The sequence below is a fragment of the Corvus moneduloides genome, chromosome 1 (genome assembly GCF_009650955.1).
Source record: "Corvus moneduloides isolate bCorMon1 chromosome 1, bCorMon1.pri, whole genome shotgun sequence".
Lineage (NCBI taxonomy): Eukaryota > Metazoa > Chordata > Aves > Passeriformes > Corvidae > Corvus > Corvus moneduloides.
This window is the reverse complement of record NC_045476.1, coordinates 91,050,232-91,071,394: the sequence shown is the minus strand read 5'-3', so window position 1 is coordinate 91,071,394 and position 21,163 is coordinate 91,050,232. Positions and strand designations below refer to the sequence as shown.

General features: G+C 41.2%; 1 protein-coding gene across 6 annotated transcripts in view; it reads right to left on the bottom strand.

Moving 5' to 3' along the window:
* Positions 1-21,163, bottom strand: part of UPP1 (uridine phosphorylase 1) — a 28,133-nt gene that overhangs the window by 5,126 nt on the left and 1,844 nt on the right. Inside the window, exons 1-4 of one of the 6 annotated variants that reach the window (XM_032118399.1) lie at positions 11,622-11,641; positions 4,281-4,346; positions 1,340-1,457; positions 682-840 (exon numbers count right to left, since the gene is read on the bottom strand). In XM_032118399.1, coding sequence (XP_031974290.1) covers positions 682-840; positions 1,340-1,457; positions 4,281-4,333 — 330 coding nt within the window. In that variant the 5' untranslated portion in view covers positions 4,334-4,346; positions 11,622-11,641. Of the gene's footprint in view, positions 1-681; positions 841-1,339; positions 1,458-4,280; positions 4,347-4,746; positions 6,285-6,472; positions 6,783-6,818; positions 6,922-11,621; positions 11,642-21,163 lie in introns of those variants that run through there. The other 5 variants (XM_032118383.1, XM_032118408.1, XM_032118391.1 and 2 more) reach the window with 5 other exon arrangements.

Genomic DNA, 21,163 nt, shown 5'->3' with positions numbered 1-21,163 from the left:
ACCCCACTCTGACTTTTCACTAACCTGAAGTGCTAACAAATAGTTAAGCTAATTTTTTTCAAAACACAGACATCGTGGTTTAGCCTTGATGTTCAGCAAATAGAAGTCCACATTAGCTTGCACAATATTATGATAATTACAGCTCACAACAAAGGGTACAAAATAATGCTGCAGTTTTGCAATTGCAATTGAAGCATGTAATTCTATCTACAAATTAAAGCAAAGAATTTCTTTAAAATGCATACATGAGTTGGCAGCACCAGTCCCATGGAATGCTACTCTTAAGCACATTTGACAGTGCCATTGCAGATACATGGCTCTGGGAATGATACAGACATTTTTTCCAACACCCCACATGTGCCACATGACTTTTGTTCCCGATTATTCAGGGTACAGAACAGGGATGAGGCAACAGTAACTGCTCAAAAAATCTGTAAGGCCATTCCTGCAACACCTCAGTGGTACACTGAGGAAAAAGGATGCAAGAAGGAGCAAAGGCATTGGAGATTTTCCCTCTTACAAAAAAGGGCTAAAAAGGAATCCTTAATTAGCTGGCTGCACTATTTTGAGCAGCCTGATCCTCTCTGTGAAGCATTTAAAAGAAACATGCATTCAAACCTTCTACTTTGAACAGCATCAAAACTGAACTGCGTCTCGTGTCAGACAAGGGGAAGTACTCACACTGACGGACAAAACGGGCCCCACTTTGTACATCGCATAGCGGTCAGTGCCTGCACAGATGTTGGGATAGTCACAGCCGGCGCCTCCGAGCCCCAGCTCCTCCGCAATGTACGCGATAAAAGCCTTCATCCGGGAAGGACTTCCTCCAACACACACAAACTGGGGTGGACAGTGGTCAGCAAAACAAAATCAATTGCATGATTCAGTGTGTCAAAGAACATTCAAAGAACAACATGAGTATGCAAATGCCTTCAGTTACCAGAAATTTATTCCCAGCTATGGTGCTCCTCATAATCATTCTAAAATGCCATGAAAAAGAATTATGGGAAAACACTCCAGCTGCCTATATAGCACTCAAACGCCTTCATCCTGTTTAAACGAATGAAAGACAAATATTGACATGAAGACCCAACAAACAGAAGTTCTATCTGAATACTACAGCATCTACATTTTCACTGGATGAAAAGGGACAGTCAAAAACAATTATCCCCAGCTTGTCTGGATACTAAAAGTGACAAGAACCCACGAAATTCTTCCCCCTTTGCATGCACTCCTCAGTCGCCAGTAGGCTGACACATCTAGTCTTATTCTGAAGACAGCTACACTTTCACCTTCTGCAGAAAAGCTCAGGCTTGCTGAACAAAGCAAAGCATCTTACCTTTACATCCCCAAACAATGCTGGAAAATCATGGGTACCAGTCCCAAGAGCAAAATGATACAGGATGTCCTCTTTCATTTTCTCCAGGTGAGGGTTGCAGAGATGAATGAAATTCTCTCTGCCAAGACAGCAGCATTGTGAAACATACAGAATATATACAAACCCCTACACTGAACAGATAACAATTCTTCAAAGTCAAGCAGTCAGAAGTTGAGGAATGCCGCATGTACAAATGCCTACACTACCTTATTTTACTTCCTTGTGCATTGTATTAAAGAAATCCTAAATTTCATAACTGCTTTATGTCTTATAAAGTATCACATATGACATTTCACATTCCATTCATTGCACAGGATGAAATTGCTGAAGAAAAGCCTGGATGTTCGGATGCACTTGCAACAGTGCAATCTTTATCTTAAACTGTGTTAAAGCTGTGAACCAGAGTGGGTCTTTATGGTGAGCACAACAACGGCAGCAGGTCCATGGAATATTCAGCAGACCACCTTACTACAAAGGCAATCCATAGCAAAGCTGAAAAGCAAACTTGACCTCCTTTTTGACTGAAACTCCATCAGCCAGCCAAGAAGGATGAGATTATTTGGGCTTTATAGACAAGCACAAACTAGATTGTGGCAATTTGTCTTACTTTGTCATATGGATAGGAGAAAAAAAACCCTATGGCATAAAACTGATAACAAGGATACAGAGGATCTGAAATAGGAAAGGGGAAAGTGGAAATCTGAAGGAAGGAGAAAACCACTGAAGTGGAAAAAAATTCAAGAAAAAGAGAAAAGAGACGAAGCGATAAAAAGAATTCATTTCTTCCTAAGTGCTTCTTGTAAAGAAATGATACCTCTTAAAAGAAAAACAAAAATTAATCTGTCTGAAGAGATGGGAAATGACAGGGCAAGGAGGGAAACCTCAGCTACTTGGCCTGTGGGATCACCTTCATGGAAAATTCAATAGTGGACTCACTAACCAAGCTGAATGATTCATAAAACGTCTGCCTTCTGTGCTTGATGTCTTAAGTTCAGTTGAAACCAGTATGAAAGACTAGTCAATAAGCACAAGCTTAAGCAGAACACCGGCCAGTACTTCAAAGTAATTTCTGAGAGATGGAATCAAGCAGCAAATAGCTTCCAGACACAAGATGACTTAATAGCTTAATGGAGAATCACTGCAGGCACAGTATGGCTCAGCAAATTCAAACTGCTTTGTCAGAGGAGACAAACAAAAGAGTTCACCTGGACTTTATGCAAAAAATCATTAGGACAATTCAGGAACAACTCTGAAGCCTCAACAGAGGTGTTTAGCACTATTTTAGATGGTTTAGCTTATCTCATCTGCCTTCCAATCCCTCTCCAAAAAGGGAGAGCTTTCCCATACACCTTATCTGCCAGTCCTGTGCAGGATGAAGGAAGCCTACAGTGGCCAAGATGCCCATGCTGAGGTCACTGAATTGTTCCTCACAAAGCAAATAGTTACAACCCAAATATTCTGAGTATAGCAATTGCTTCTGTTCTTGATGGTCTCTCTCTAACATCATTAATTATCCAGTAACACATGCACAACCAAGGAAAAAGGTGTCATCCCAACCCACCCTATCTGTCCTTGGCCACTGCAGACAATCACCCTCAGCAAATGAAGGAGCTGCCCACCCAGGCAGCCAGTCCATTCATCCCTTCAGTAGGAATTCCCTTCCGTCTCCCATGGGCCCCATTTGCCTCTCTTTATACAAATCCTGCCTGAGGTGGAACCAAAGGCTTTGGCTCCTTTGCTCTTCCTTCCAAGAGACCTGTTTGACTCTGGGAGAGCTAAAGAGCAGGTTTATGGCCCATCAGAAAGGTGTAGAAAACCTAGGAGTTTACCAGCTCATATTAGCAGAATTTCCAGGCTGCCTCCCCTGAATTTTATCTGTTCAGTTTTGTGGGACTCTCTACATTTATTCACTGGGTCATTCACAAATGCAGTCCCAATATCTGGCTGTGCTGATGTCCACTGGAGTGGTTGTTACATACAAATAGGACAGAATATGATTTGACATCATATTACCATCTATACTCAGGTGAGCAAAAAAATTTATTTCCTCCTTTATGAGAACACTGGCAACAAAAGCTTCTCTCCAGGAAATAAATCGTGAAAAGGCGAGGCCTCTATTAAAAGTGCAAGGAAATTCATGTGGTATGTGCCAACACCCCTGTCCTCATGCCTGGCCAAAACACAGCCTCCTTCCTCATCAATGGCTATATTCCACCCTTCTCATCCCACACCCCACCAACAGCGCTCTCCAACCCACCACCTCAACACAGTGAGGGGCTGTTATCAGCTTCCTCAGCTTATCTGCACATCTGATTGTAGACTTGGACCCCAGAGTAACATGAGCAATAAAAACTAGCATATTGTTATGTGTACATAGGACCAATGCCATGGATTTACAGTAGAGGCAAAGTTTGCTTGATAAAAATCTTTGGCATGCAAAGCTCAGGAGCAAAAAATTTATTTCCCTAAAGCTGTTGTAAAGCATCTACAACTTCTGAGAGTCTAAGTAAAACATGACTCTTAAGAATAAACAGGCAAGTAGCAGGTTTTAGTAAAATAAGCTTAAAGCAAGGATTAGAGAAACACATTGAAATATTTGTTTGAACTCTTGAAGCAGCAACCAAAGTCAACATTTCAGCAGCTCATTGGATTAAAATAAATTAATAAATAAAATTACTACCCTGCTCCGAAAAATTCACTGTTGAGAGAAGTTAAAATGGCTAACCAGTGAAGTCCTCTGTATAGGTGCAGTAAAGCAATAAAGCATCCATTTGTCAAAAGAGCTGCTGTTGGATACTTGGCATTATCATAAACCTTATCTTAAACTAAATGAGCATGTAATGAGTTTGGGGAGGAAGTTTAGGTGTTAACTTAGACAAAATAATTCATTTCTCAATCTTACTTTGAAGCCTGTCCATCATCAGTTTTCTTCTCGTTCGAGGAACCAGGAGCCATGTATGTTTTATACCTAGAATTACATTTAAAAAAATAAATAAGTTCATCAGAATAGTCCCATCTGTAAAGCTGGAAGCATTAAGAGAGAGAGAAACCTTCTGTATTGATGATAACTATCATGAATATTCAATTCCCCAAATAATCCAGCCGCACTAGAGCTTTTACAACTGGAGCAAAAGGAGCAAAAGGAGCATATACAATTTTTATGGCTGAGCATCACCACTTTCAAAGCCCTCAAGCCTAAATCAATCCCTTTCAACCCCCACCTCACCAGTACCTCTGTTCTGTGGTATGAACAGCAGCAGGTCCATGCACCACAGAGAGGCAAGTCTCATTGCTAACTAACTCACCCTCTTTCTTCCCTACCTCCCACACCAACAGCGACTGCCAAACCAGCTTCAGCCCCCTTCCACCTTTGGCTCTAGAAGGTCTCCAAAGCTCAGTTCAAGCTGTCAGACTCCTGAAACTCGAGTCCAGGAAGCATCTTACTCATAATATCCTCTTCATTAAACTCCTCCTACTGACCTTAAGAGCACTTCTTCTTTCTCCAGTATAAAACAAGGAACACAAAACTAAAACATGACCTCAAAAAGCCACAGCTCTCCAGTTTATCATCTATCCTGAATACTTTTTTTTCTGATCCATTACCCTAACCTATATGTAAAACCTTCTCCTTTCTGCATTCTTCTTTACATCTAAATAGGCAAATGTATCACTGAGGCTTTCATGCTGTCCGAAGGCAGAATTATAATTATAGTATGATTAATTTGTTATTATTTTCAGAAGTGACTAAGGCTACATGATGATGTTGGTACTTTCTGGGAATGCCCTTATGGGAAGTATTGAATCACAAAGTTTTTCTCTACCCTCCATTAAGAAGGGCCTGACAGCACAGACATTGTAACAGAGACAGGATTACACTACAAGGAAACAGAAAGAAATTGGCCCTGCAACAGAATTACATCATATGTAAATTTCTAAGGAAGTGAAGAACCAAACAAAATAAACAAGAGGTCTGCCTGTTAAAAGCCACTGAATACTGGAAATTTAATAAAATTTATAAGGACAATTAGTTTTCTTCATTTAAAACATTAACCTTTATTAAATAGACCCAAACTTCACATGTATTAGATACACTAAACATATTCAACCATCTATGCTCAAGGAGATGATGTATAAAAGTTGCATTTATAATCAACTACACTTCCTTATGGTGGTATGAAGTACAGTCAGCTACTACTGGGTATCACCATTATATCACGTTCATTACAGGAAAAATGCATTTCTCCCTACACGGCCACGAGTCCTGGTAAAGAGGAGTTGGAAGTTAAGGAGAAATAGCAAAGTGATTTTTATATGGCAAGAAGAAAAATGGCTGCAAATAAACCAAGGATATTCATACAGCTCTTGTTCACAGTATTAAGCACCCACATGATTTTTAAGTGGTTTTGGTTCTGTGATCCCCTAAAGTAATCACAGATGATATACTTCAAAAACCTGAGAACAAAGTTCTGACAGTCTAAAGGTCCAGCGTACCCCCTCCAAGAGCACCCAGCTGGAGGTGTCTTGGCAGGAATTGAAGGAAGGAGCAAGCAGAAGGCAGCTTTCCCATGGCAGACCCTGACAGCAGTCAGGTAGTAGCTGTCAAACAACCAGTTAATGTAAAACCACAAAACTGTCACACTAACTAAATGGAAATTTTTACAGACACGTCAAAGGTTTCTGCAGTCTTCCTCAGCCAAAGTTAAAACTGATGCTCAACAATAATGTGCGCCTGGCAGGACTCAGATCAAGAAAGGGTGCGGCCTATTTTAATGTGTGTGCACATCATAAAATGGTTTGGGTTTGAAGGGACATGAAAGATCACCTCGTTCCAAGCCCTCTGCCATGGGCAGGAACACCTTCCACTAGACTAGGTTGCTCAAAGCTCCATCCAGCCTGTCCTTTAACACTGCCAGGGATAGGGCATCCACAACTTCTCTGGGCAACCTGTTTCAGTGTCTCAGCATCCTCATAGTGAAGAATTTCTTCCTAGTATCTCATCTAAACCCAGACTGGTGCTTTGAAACCATGCAGAATCCACTATAATTGCCACCTCTCATTTCCCCCAGCCATCCGTCATTTTTGAAGAAAGCTCACAGTCAATGGTTTCTGCAGAGAAAAGCTCTTGTTCGGTGTTCATCCGTCATCAGGAAAAGCTGAAGTCTCTGTAAAATTGATACTATCCTGCTGGTCTCCTCGCTGCTGCCGGAGCGCTCCCCCGACCCCGCAGACAGAGCAAGCGGCCCCGTCCGCCCAGACGCCGCGGCACCGCCGAAACGAGCGCTCGACCGGACCGACGCCTGCCCCCGCCACCACCCTTTCCCTGCCCACTCCCACGCCCGGGGTCCCGGCGACCGGGGGTGGGAGACACGGCGGGCACCCCACCATCCTGCCGGGAGCGGACCGCGGGCTGCCGGGGCGATGGGCAGGGCACGGTTCTCACCGGGGTCAGCAGGATCCGCCGCTGGGAAACCAGGAAAGCCGCTCGCTGTTCCCGGGCGGGCTGCCGGGCTCCCGGCCGAGCCGCCTCCCGCCAGCCGCAGCACCGCCCCGCCCCGGGCCCGGTTAACCCCCTGCGCGCCGGGGAGGCTGCGGGAAGCGCCGCGCTCCGGGGCGGGCACAGGGCGCGGCTGTGGCAGGGATGCCGGTGCCCGTGGGGAGCGGCAGCCACGCAGCCGGGCCTGCGGGAAGCACGGGGCGCTCGGCGGGACAGCTGCTGCCAGGGCACGGGCGCTCGGGAGGACCTTATCGTGGAGATACAGATACAGATACAGATCTACAGATACAGATACACACGCAGGTGTCGGCACGCCGAGGAGGGCGGAGTCGGGTCGGTGCCTATGTCTGCCCTTGTGTGTGTCGGTGCGCGCACACCGTGTGGCCGCTCTTATGGGCATTTGGGCACGGCAAACACGGTGCGAGAAAAGAGCAGAGATGGCTTCGGCTACTGGAAGAGTAAATTTAACATCTTTCATACAGTAACTGAAAACATCAAACCCACAATCCTGCAATATTCTTTTAAAAATAATTTTTCGCACCAAAACCACACTGTAGTTTGTCATAGTAGGGAATACTTGGGAGACAAAGCAACTAAAACCTTCTTGGTAGAGAACTTTCTGTGCCTCAGGACAGTAAACACATTAGGCACAAGGCATTACTGAGACGTATTTATTACAAAATCATTCATTGGGCATTTAGACTAACATTCATTCATATCCTGTCTCACACCAAAGGACTTTGTATGGGAATATAAGAGAGAGAAATCCCTTGCACCGATGCATTTCTAGGTGTGAACGACATGCAAGAGGAATTGCTCAACAAACTCAGAAAAATGTCACCTGTTCAGCTTGTTTAGATTTCCAATGGGTGAAACAGAAAGATAGCCTCCTAATCCATCTTCCATTTTCCTGTTCCTTAAATATTTGTCAAGACTTCCAAGCTATAGTATTGAACAAGCACCTTGGAAGAGTGTTTAATTCTGTGGAAGAAAGTTTTCCTTTAAACAGGAGTATTACCTACTCCTTCATCTCAGGGTCCACTGAAAAGTCTGCTTGGGCTTTCAGGAGGTTTTCTATTCAGCTATATGTTAAGAGAATAATCAGTGTAAATTGCTTTTTTGTAAATAATAAGGTTACTATTGTAACCTTGTCTGAAATGTTCAATAAATTATGCATTTCTATGTATCTAATAATTGGTAGTAACCTTTGCTCTCAGTTATCACTAGCAAAATTTAAATGTCCTTTTAGCTTCCCGGTTTTGTAGCGTTTGGGTTTTCTTTCCATTTTGTATTTCAGTGGGAAGGATATTAATGTTGTTTAGAAGGGTGAAAAATGCACAGCTACATACTGGGGCTATAACAACAATATGCAATTGGTGTCCATTTTCAGGTTTTTCTATTGCATGGCTGAAAATCTGAGCTATGGAGAATAAGGCTGTCTGTCGTAAGCAAACATATTCTCCCTTCTGCTTACCATAAAACATTTTTACAGTCAATTGGTCAAATAATTCAGTGCAGCTGTTTTACCCACTTGCATTTTGATTCTTCAGTTATTCTGGATGTTTTGAATCATTACAACTATTAATAGAAGGAGAAAATGTGCTAAGACTGAACTTCTATATTTCTATTTCTAGCTTTTTTCTCCCAGACTACAGCATAATATGTAACTACATCCTGAAAAATTATCTTCAGAGAAGAAACCATGTTTATATTTTAGTCCAGTCCAAAAAGATAGAAGTGGTTAGAATTATATATTAGACATATATTAGGTATATATTAGACTTCACTACAGTGAAATGCTTGTATATAAAAGGAAAATTATCCTTTGGTCACTAAACCGCCAAGTTATTGTTAAATCTTTATCCAGAATTCTCTTTTAGAAACATTCACATACTCAGTATACTTGGACGCAATTCATAAAATGTAACTGCACTTTTGTTTTATCTTTGGGCCTGCAAAGCAATCAGTATTCAGAAAAAAAAAATCATCTCACTACTTAAAGGCATTCAGGGCAGAAATAGAGCACAAGACAATGAAACTAATGTTTCAGCATTTAAAACAATAAGGCTAGATTTTGTAATAAGCACCCAGCTTTTGACTTTGGCATTTCTCTGAAAAACAGAAATGGAAAACCAGAAGCTTCCACTGCTTTTACATGGAACTGCTGATGACTTTGAAAACTGCCAGCTGCATGACTGCATTGACTCAGAAGTAAATAGAACAACGTGATTACTGGGATAAGGTGAATTGAAGCAGCACACTTCCATCCTTGGGTTCAGCTGGAGCTTTTTGATTTGTTACACCACTTTGACTCCATGTCCCTTGGGGAACAGGCAAGTTATGTGTCTGCTGCAGCTCTGTTATTCTGAATGCACAAACAGATTCCAGGATCACCCCCCTGCTCTTGTGAAGAGAAATCTCAGCCTGTTAATATTCTAACTCACAGTGTTCAAACTGTGATCCATTCAGACTCAGTTGATCAACAGTGCAGATCAAACATCTCCTTGGCTTGACTAAGGAAAGCTGACTACACATTAATGGCAATCATTTAGGTTGGAAAAGACCACCAAGATCATCAAGTCCAACCTTCAACTGAACACCACCTTGTCAACTAAACCATAGCGCTGTCATGTACAGGTTGTTTCTTGAATGTTTCCAAGGATGGTGACTCCACTACTTCCCTGGAAAGCCAATTCCAGTGCTTAACTACCCTTTCAGTGAAGAAATTCTTCCTGATGTCCAACTTGAATCTCCCCTGGCACAGCTTAAGGCTGTTTCCTCTCATTCTGTCGCTGGTTGGCTGGGAGAAGAGACCAACCCCCACCTGGCTACACCCTTGTTTCAGACAGTTGTAGAGAGTGATAAGGTCACCCCTGAGCCTCCTTTTCTGCAGGCTAAACAACTCCAGCTCCCTCAGCCACCCCTCAAAGGGGTTGCTCTCTAGAACGTTCGTTCACCAGCTTGGTTGCCCTTCACTGGAGTCACTCCCATGAGTTGTTTTCTACCTTATTTTCTCTTCCCTGTCCTTCTGGGAAGGGGAGTGATAGAGAGGCTTGGCGGGCACCTGGTGTCCAGTCAAAGTCAACTCACCACAACTGGTCAGGTTTTAATGCTACGAGCTCCAACTCCGGCATCCCCTGATGCGCTAGCCTAGAAAACTGGTTTTCCCCAAAAGCTCTGCCTTCACAGCAAAATGAATGGTTTCAATGTATCTGGACATAATCCACAACACAAATTGTAAGTGAAGACAGATACAAGGTAAGTAATCTCACTCCTACAGTTACAGCTTGATGTAAGCTTTTTTATACTTAGAAAAAATTTCTGACTAGCCAATAACTGTACATTTAAGCATTTGCATATGTTTTAGCCTTTTTTTTTTTTTAAATACAACTTAGTTGAATTGTTCAAAAGAAAGGACAGAAAAGATGGACTCAGGTGCTGAGTCTAACAACATCAATAGCAAAATTTCTGCAAATGTTTGCTGAAAATTGTGAGGGTTCAGATTAGTAATGGTTTACCTATTTCTAATCAATTTTTACATCAAAGTTCTAAAGAAGAGCAGTATTAAACCAAATCCTCTAAACATTCTGTTCAAATAAATCTACATTTAGTAACAAATTTTAGAATTTTAAGGACTTGGATTCAAAGGTGTAAAATGCATTGAATGCAATCTGAAGAGGAAATTCTAAAATTACCAGTTCACTTTTCATAGTATCAGCAAAAAACATAGTAATGAAATTGCATCCACTTTCTAGTGGACTTTATAATCAATATTTAATTATTAATAAGATTTCACAGATATATCTTAAACCAAGTAGATAAAATAGCAACTGTTGAAATATCAGTGTATGTTAACTTTTTCAAAATATTAAAGTACAACTTCCATACGTTGCTATTTCAAAGTACAAACTTTTGCTGGTATGAATAAACACAGTAATCTGGCATATTAAATTTTTGTTGCGGTCAAGAATTCAGGATAGATAATTTTTTTATTTAACAGCTGAAAGTGTGGACACAATAGATAGCTGAGCCCATGTAGCTGTTTAACCAACAATTCAGCTTCTATACAACAAGACTATAACAGGAAATGCCACCAGGTCTTTAATTATGTGGTTGAACACTATGACTGATCAACTAGTTCTTGTGCAGCAAGCATAGCACGAGAAGTGTCATAGAAAGCTGAATATCTGGCCTAAATAAATGAGCTTTTGGCATAAAGAAGCAGTCTTTTCAGTGAAGGCTTGAGTTTTTTACTGCAAGTATCCACACCAGTTCAATTCTTACTATTTACATTTCATCCCATACCACACAGTTCCCCTCCACCTTTCTTTGTGGCACAGCTCATGAGTACAGCTGTACTTAACTGAAGAAACTTGCTGATTTGGACACATTGATAGCATGCCTGTGTCTAGCCAAGTCAGCAGCAATATGGTAACCCTGTTTGAGAACAGCAAAGCAGCATGAGTCTTGTGCAGGAGAAAACCTCAGTTTTGCTTTATTTTGTTTATTATATTAAGGAAAATCTAGGACTAAGCACCGACAGCTGTTGCCTGTTCTTTAAAATTTTCTGTAATCAAGCCCAGTGAAGTTCATCCATCTCACAAACTTCTCAATCAGGGCTGAGTTAAATTACAAAAATAATCTAGCCAACATGTAAATAGTGGACTATATAAGCAATACAAGGCTTTAGTTTCCCCAACCATCTTTCAAGTTACTTATTAGATCTCTGAAATGGTGGCTTTAACTCACTGCTTCCAGGTGGTGTTTCAGATCCTTCTGAATCTGCAATAGAAAAAAAAAGATTAAAGCTTACAGAATAACTTCAACCATAAGAATAAAAAGGTCAGCTAAAATTTTTGGTTTCTCCCTCATGTCAAAATGCATATAAATTCCAGTACTTTTAATTTTGAATTAAAAAGATAAAAAGCTACCTAAGAAATTTGCAGTATGATACAAATCTATATCCCAAAACAAAGGGATTATAGATTTACATATGGAATGGGTTGTATCTCCTGCCTGATGTGTCTAGGACTTATTCTGTGCAAGTGAGAACAGAGAAAGCTCCGTCTCAAAAGGGAGCTGCAAGGTGCTCATGCTGCCAATTGCTTTGGATGAACAGACAAAATTATACAAGTGGGAAAAAAGTAAAAACACTACCTTCCACAATCACCTGGCAGAATGAAAAGGACAAGGTCAAAACTGAATGAAGGTACACATCTGAATGAAACCACATTGTTAAGAGCATTAAAAGCAATCTCCTTTTACACTGAGATACAGAACCAATCTCAATCAGAATAGCTATGATTGCAAACAAAGGCAATAGAAGCAAAGCAGCTGTCATGTTATGGGAAAATTTGAAAAAGAAAAGCAAGTCAAGAATTAGATGTATCTATAAATCAATCTGTGCAGCACACTGACTTTTCAGCAGCCTTTACGCTGCACCTTTACTTGTTTTCTCTATTGCCTAAGTGGTATAACCAAACCAATTTCATGATTACTCTGAAAAATCTTCAGGTTTTCTGAATATCTCAAATGTCTCATTAGAGGCACACACATTAAAGAAATCAACTATCACCAAATTAATGAAATTGGGATTTTGAAATCCCAAATCCTTTAATTTTACTCACAGTAATGGGAAATAAAAATGTCAGCACACAAGAAATTTAAATAGAATCTGAAAAGAAGAATATTCAAGGTTTCCTTTCATGCTGAGGAGGAGCACTTTTAGACTACACAGCTGAATTGTTGGGTCACTGAGCGTCGCAAAGCAGCATCCTCTGCATGGTCAGAGCTTGGATACTTAAGTTAGCTTCAAGAGTGGCTTCTAAGGTTACGCATTCTTTTTCAGATCCAGACCAAGATCTGGCTTCATGCCCCAGTTTTATGGCATTTTTTCTTCTGAATAAAACCCCACAACCTCTAGTTCATTGTTTTCTTCTGATAATCACCTGGAAGAAGAGGTTTTGCACACCAAAAAAAAAAAAAAATTACTGTAGATACATTAATGGGAGACACAAAGATGAATTCAGACAGAGGTGAAGCGTCAGATAAATTAAAATGTCTGGCCTCTAAGATTTTCATACATTAAAATATCAAGGTCAAGGGAATCATGACAATTCCCAGTGTATACAAAAGGATTCCCTGATACAAATAAAAAAAAATCTGGTGCATGCAATGGGAGATCCAATAGCATTTCCAAAGATTGCTATAGAAAACTGATATAGCCACCACAGTTACCAAAGCAAAAGGTCTTTGACAGAAGGGGAATTTTCCCACCCTTTAACCATTATATTAAAGTGTTTTCAAGTGATGTCTTTCCTAGCTATTGCTATTGTGCATGACAAAGTAAGGTTTGAAAGCATAGGTGAACATTGGATAACTTTATTCTCTTAAACTGTTGCAGTTCCACTGCCCTCAACAATGTGCATATACTTATTTTGACAAATTTCTATGAATAGTGGTCTATTTCTTAAAGACAAGTATCAATGACACTTGTGATGGAAGTTTTCAGAAAAATATTAAGGGCAAAGTGTGACAGCAAAGGAATATTCATAACAAAAAGGCAACAAATATTTTACAGGCTGCTTAAATTTAGGCAGGATGGCTGTGTCTCTGCAGCATTTTACAGAAACACATCACAGAGAAGCCCCTGGATCAGAACACAGAAGCCCCTGGATTGGAACAGAGCCTACTGCAATTGTAGAGATGAAAAAAATCCATGAAAGTGCCTGCCTTCGCTGCCTACAAACAGGAGCACTCCTTTCTTTAGCTGGTCATAGGGTATTGTAAACTAAGCACAACAATTCAGTGTGTCTCACCATATTCCGAGAGCCACACAAATATTGAGGCTGCCCTCTGCTGTTACCTTGAGAGCCCAGCTCATTTAAAAAAAAAAATCTTTCAATAACATTACCTTTGGAGTGCTCACTAACTTCTGGTGTTTCTTCAGTCTTTCTTTCCCATCCAGTACACTGCCAAAACCAGTCAGTCCCATAGCCATTGCTTATTAATTTGCTAAAGTTTACTGCTTCACTTTTTCTCTGAGCAGGCCTGTAAATACAAATATATTAAAGGAAAACAAAAGCAAAAGTAAACAAAACTGGGGACTGAGGGTAACATTTTATTTTTAATAAAATTTTATTATTTTATAATATAATTTATTTCTAATTATAACATTAATTTTCAAATATAACCATTTATAGCCTTATAATTTATTTATAAATAAGAAAACAGATATTCTACATGTAATCATCTAAGAAGAAAAACCAAAAACAAACAAACAAACAAAAGCAGACAACTATGCCTTATTTAGTACCGTGTACATTTACATGAGAAGAGCCATCTCTTTCATTGGAATTTTACGTGTATAATACTTACACAGTTCTGGTCTTAAAGACAAAAAGTGCAAAAGGGAAATCCCACAAAGAATATGCAAGTAAAAAAGGCTGAGAGTACTCATTCTGTGGTGCACAAAAGTGAAATTTTGTCACAAATTTTCTCTTTAATTCATTTGACAGTGTACTTACTTATTTGGCAGCATTAACATAGTTCTAAAACATACTGGGATTACTGATGACTGAGCAATAAATTTCTAAGACAAAGTATTCAGAAACAACTCAGCTGTGCACACAGCTGATGATGTGATTACATCACATCCGACATGACATAAAAATTTGCTTAAAACACCTCTTCCAGGTGTTCATTACAGTACTTTTACTGTGTCTGACCTTACACAGGCTACAGTTTACATCTTTCCTTAATGGGTCAGTCCTACTTGTGTCTCTGTAACCTACATCTACAGAACTAACAATGTAGATTATCATTTTCACCTGTTCACTGGCAATAAGAAAAAACCCAGACAATTTAGAATACCATAAAAGTCTGCTACATGAAGACATGCAACTCTATGCTTAGTTTTCCTAATGCAAAGTTATATTAAATAACTTTCTTATACGAATTAAAGTACCGTTATTTTAGTTGCTTTAGATGCTTTTAAAACTATTTTAGCATGACACATGATAGCAAGTTTAGCAGCAATAAAGATCTACAATCTCCATACACATATCCACTAATTCCTGCAATTTCACAAGGAGCAATTTTACATATACGCACGAATAGTTGCAGGCTTAGATGTTTAATGGTTTTCCTAAGTGTACTACTTACACAGGTGGGAAGGAAATCTTATTTGCTCCACTAAATTCCTTGTTTGTAGGAATAGTCGGCATTCTGCTTGGATATTTAGGGCTTATAGGTGGGAGCTTTACCTGTGTTAGAGAAAGCTTAAAAAAAAGGAGTTATGAAAAAAATAACCAAGAAGATTATGTGATAGCATAGCCTTCAAAAGTGAGGGTGATATTAAAGGCCTAAATGTGTTCAAATTTCAATGTCTTACCTACATTATTTCCGTAAGTAATAGTAATGGATTATAGAGGAATAACAAAAGATAAAGCAGCCCCTTGGTTATTCTACATGAGATTAGCTGTTTGCTCTCTCCACAATGTGCTCCACACAAGTCTTCCTTCACAGTACACTTCTACCCAAAATTAAGCTTCAAATTGAAACTTACCCATTACAACCTCTCATCTCGGTCCATTTCTCTGTATGCAGAATATGAAAACAGACCAGTCTTACTAAAGTCAGGAGGACTTGAAATCTTAACTTATGGTTTAATTGCCACTTCTTTTTTAGTTTGTTTGGGTTTTGTTTTTTAATAAAAAGAATAAAACATCCTGTATTATAAGAAAACCATTGTGTGTAAATTAATTAGAGGTTTAAAATTCAAACAAATACATATATATTGGGGGAAGCTTATAGCAGAAAAATATATTTTACTTTTACCATCTTTCCTGTCCTATGACAGGTAAAGAAACTCAGTGTTGACTAAAGGACTGAAAGATGCCACCTAGAAAACCAGGGAAATGACATCACACGCTCCAGAACTGAAAGTGGGAAAACCAAAAAGTAGCGGAAAAACATGAGCAACACATATAAAAGCTCTTTATTTTAACTTTGATCAAAATCAACAGCTACTAAAGGGTCAACAAGCATGAAATTAAATATCCTCAACAACTCCCAGATATTTTTCACTAAGAGTTGTTAAGAAATTACGAGTTAAAAAAACAAAACATCTTTAAAGACTACTTACAGCTTCCTTCATTGCACGAAGAAAAGGGGACAAGGCGGAAGTCCTGAACATAGCACAAAATTTTCAAAGCTTATTGACAATTTTTTAGTGTTGTACTAATATATCCTTTTAATTAGAACCTACATGTTACTTGACCATTTTCTTTTTTAAACATGCAACATAAGAGAGTGCCCCATGGAGGTTAGAGTTTATAAGAGATTATTAGTTGCAGGTTATTTAGAAAAAGAATCAGGACAGGGTAACTAAAAGTGAAATGTATTGCTCTGTAAAAGTACATTAAGGGCAAAAATACTTCCCACCTATGTGGACATAACTACAGCAATACAATTAACAGAGCAAAAAACTGTGAAGTGCAAAAATTAGATGCATCAACAGCAGTCACACTTGGATTTCAGACACTACAAAACTCCCTTGACAACCCTATAAGGAGAAGATTCCGAAATGTAAATACACCAAGGAGCCTGTGCACACTGAGTAAGGAAAGAGCAAACAAAGTATGATGGCCTTTGAATACATCTAATCAATGAACTAATTAAGAAGCCACTAAAAAAAAGCACATCTGAATGTTCGGAGACTGCAAATTTTCTCATTATCTGGAAGAAAGCGAAGCTTAGGACAGGCAGTTGTACTGATTCTGAGGCAGGATGTTAATACAAACACATGTGTAAAGTCAGTGCCAAAACCCCTACAGACTTCAGTGGAGTCAGACTGGGACATGTCAAAGAAGAAGAGATGATACTAGCAAGGGCATGCAGAGGCAGGTGTGTGAGATGAAAAGGAGGGTCTTTGTCCAACCTGGAGGTTAAAAACCACATTAGCTGCTTAGAACTGCTTTTCACATTTGTTCACACTATTTGCTGAAGCAGTGTATTTGTGCTTTACATTTCAAAAATGCCATCCTATTGTGCAAAAATGATAGCGCTGTCTTCTATTCTAGACTGGACCACTTCAGACCTGACATGCAATGGAAGTTTCAGACCCAGGACACAATTACCTGCAGTTTCAACTGACAAAAGGTGACATTTGTCACATGCTGAAGGCAGGATGGCACGCAGGGCAATACAGAAACACAGCTCAATTTGATAGTCAGGATACATGGATTTCAGCTTGAAAGAGATGAGACTTTCCTCTAGGCACTGAAAAAAGCACCAGGAAAGGATGTCTAGTAATTAAAGAGTTAATTAAAGGGCAAGGGGAAAGCAGAAGCTAGGGAGATTTTGACTAGAAACAGAAAAAGGGTCAAACTCTCCAAAATAAAGTCAATAAAAAGAAAGGGGAAAGGAAAGGCAAAGAGAAAAGTCTTGAAGGCTGTGAGCAAGAGCATTGTTTCAAATGTCTTTCTTGGCATTAAATGAGAGGCTAGCATAAACTGCAGGGACCAAAACGTTCCCTACTATTCAAGTAAACTAATTGATGACAAGAGTAGCCAGGGAACAGATCAGAATTTGGTTTTGGAGGGCACCTGCAATCCATTCAAGTGCTATTTGTTACTTTCCTGGGCAAATTCAGAATTAAAAGCAGACTCTTGTGCCACTACACTCCAATGATTACAGCTGAGGGGGCTTTTTCCCTTTGACAAGCCTCTATTTAGCAGCCAGCCACGCGAGCCGCAGTGTCGGTGGTGGAGCGAGGCGCGGCGGGACCCGGCGGTGCCCGCCCGGCCCCGCGCAGCGCGTGGTGGAGCGAGCCCCGTGAACGCCCGACTGAGAGGGGAGGCGCGCGGGCGGCGGCAGTGGCGGTGGAGCGGAGCCGCGCCCAGCCGAAACACGCGCTGGAGCAGGGCGCGGGGGGGTCATCACTCGGGGGCCCGGCCGAGACGTGGGTGCAGCGCCCGGCATCGGCAGCGAAGCTGCGACCAGAGGAGGCGACGCACGGAGAACTGAGCGGCGCGGCCTGGCCCGGCCCGCGCAGCCCCGAACGCGACCCCGGGAAGAGCGCGCAGGCACCAGCAGCCCCGACAATTCCAACACGGGAGCGACCGAAGGAGAGAGCAAAGATGCAGCGAGACAGAAAACAGCAGCCACTCGGAAAAAGGAAAAGATCATAGTAACTAAGACCTTAGGGATAGTAAAATGGTATAATGTTAAGCAAAATTATGGTTTTATAACAAGGTGTGACAACCAGCAAGACATATTCGTGCATAGAACTGCTATTAAAAAGAATAACCCTGAAAAATGCATCCCAAGCTTGGGAGATGGAGAGGTGGTAGAATTCAAAATTATACGAGGTAGAAAAGGGTTAGAAGCATCGCAGGTCACTGGGCCTGATGGTGTTCCTGTAAAAGGCAGTATATATGCAAAAAATCGTAGTCATGTTAGACAGTATCTCCATTGTAAGCCCCCCCTACAGTCTCCCTTTCCTAATCCCACCTTTCCCTTTTACCCTATGTCCTATTACCCCCAGTGTATTCCCAATCCGTTTTTTCACCCATGGTTTCCCTCACAAAACCATGATTTTGCCAATTGTTTCCCCAAAAATCCCTTTCCAATGCCGAGTGGGGGATGAAAAGGGGAAGGGAAGAAATTAAACCCTCTCCTGCCTCAGTTTCCCCACAAAGCATGCTCAGAGAGTTCTGTCTCCCTTCTGTCAGCCCTAAGATGTTCCACAGAATCTGTTTGGACATTTAAAGACTCAGGAGGGTGGCTTGTTTTGTTTTGAAACTGTTCTTGTTATGTTTATCCAGTTGTTTTCATTCTCCTTTTATAAAAATAAAATGGGTGAGGTGTTGGGGTCCCTCCCCTGCCATGTATCCCTGGGAGAGGGGCCCTGAGGGCACAGACACGGGGCTTCCCTGCCCCTGCTCAGCCTCGTTCCCATGGGTTGGTTTGTGTTCCCTGCGCGGGCAGAAGGACCCTTGGTCCCGTGACTGTAGCAGTTCCTGGGCAGAGCTCCGGCCATGCGGCTGGAGAAATAAACATCTCTGAAACAGCTAGCAAGAATCTGTCTGTCCATATATATTTCCTTTCCACGGGACTCCTGGTTTGATATATGCGTGTTGCAGGATCCCCACTGCAACAGTAGCCATCAGTTTTCTCAGATAAAACAAACTACACATGGCATGTTCAAAGGTTTTCTCCCTTTGTGAAGAGACGGCAACAACATACTCTAGAAATTACTACATTTACTATAAATACACATTTATTAATCTTGTATTCAAGAAACGTGAAATAGAACATATATTGTGTCTGGCTGGTATATGAAGAAAAATGGGTATCTGCAGCCAGCATGGAAAGATAAAAGCCTCCAGATGAAATCCTGGCTCCTGTGTGATCAAGGACAAAATTCTAGATTACATTTCAAATCTCTCTCATCCTGACCTCAGATGAGAAATCCTTTTGCAACAGCACATACATACCTAAGTACATATACACAGACACTTCAGGCAAGTGTCTGAAAGAGAGGACTTTGGAGATGAAGAGGTAATCTTACTGGTGCTGCAGGGATATTGCCAAACGCTGATGCAAACCCTGATGACATCTCCAACTGACCTTTCACCCATACAGGCCTCCCTTCTTCTTAAAGTTACAGCTTTTTCAACCCAACCCAGTTGGGCCACAAGATGCACAGGCAAAAGGATCACAGAATCACAGAATGGTTTGGGTTGAAGGGTCCTAAAAGATCATCTAGCTCCAACTACCCTGCCATGGGCAGGGATACCTTCCACTAGACCAGGTTGCTCAAAGCCCCATCCAGCCTGGCCTTGAACACTTCCAGGGATGGGACATCCACAATTTCCATGGGCAACCTGTTCCAGTGCCTCACCACTCTTACAGTAAAGATTTTTTTTCCTAATATCTAATCTAAACCTACTCTCAGTTTGAATACATTCCCCTTGTCCTGTCACTACATGCCCTTTTAAACAGTCTCTCTCCATCTTTCTTGCAGGGTCCCTTGGGTACTGGAATGTCACAGTTAGGTCACCCCAAAGCCTTCTCTTCTCCAGGCTGAACAATCCCAATTCTCTCAGCCTTTACTCACAGAAGAGGTGCTCCATCCCTCTGATCATCTTGGTGTCCCTCCTCTGGACTTCTCCAACAGGTCTATGTCCTCCCTGTGCTGGGACCCCAGAGCTGGATGCAGCACTGCAGGTGGGGTCTCACCAGAGCAGAGCAGAGGGGCAGAATCCCCTCCCTCACCCTGCTGCCCACGCTGCTTTGGATGCAGCCCAGGACACGTTTGGCTTTCTGGGCTGTGAGTGCACAGTGCTGGGTCATGTCCAGCCTCTCCTCCACCAGCACCCCCAAGTCCCTCTCTGGAGGGCTGCTCTCCATCTGTTCATCCCCCAGCCTGTGTTGATAACAGGGCTTGTCCCAACACAGGTGCAGGACCTCGGACTTCATCTTATTAAGGCTTGTGAGATTCCCATGGGCTGCTTCTCCCTGGGCCAGAAGTCCATCACTTTGCCATGAGCACAAAAGCTAAATCCTTCATGCACTAACACTCTTTGCTGATCTTCTAAATTCCCAGAAGAATAAGACTTATTGCTGTGATTAAGGCATTAGGGAGGAACTACAGGATCCATCCTGAGGCATGGAGAACCATGCAATGGTCCCCCAGATCTCCAGTCCTCCTCTACGCAACAATAACCACAAGAAACAGTGGCAATTTTAATACTTCAGAACAAAGCAGCATAAAAGCTTAAACCTCCAGAGCAAGGGCCCACTTGGGAACAATGTTTTCCAAACTAAGCAGAAGAGGTACCCTTAGAGGTTAATGGTTTTGCATTTGCTCCTAAGGGCGCACTTTGGGATTTAGCTCCACAATTGCATCATGCATCTCTCTTCTGAATAACTACTTAGTCACACCGGACTGAAAAATATTTTCAATACATTCAGTCTCATACTACCAGAAATACTTGAGGTAGTTTGCTGCTGCAGTATCATCATGTAGTCAAATAAATAAATTGAATATTCCTTAGAAATTTGCCTGTGGTGTTTTGGAATACATTATTCTTACCTTTCAACATACAAGATGTACGGTGAAAAACTAAAATTGAGACTTTTTGGTAGGACTAGTTCTATTGTTTCACCTGGAAGACTCTTTGGGAAAGTACTCTTAGAGCATGGGACAGAAATTTCTCAAAAGAGGATATACAAGAAGTAGCTGGGAAAGAAGCACCAAGTGACATTTCAAGATACGTGATATG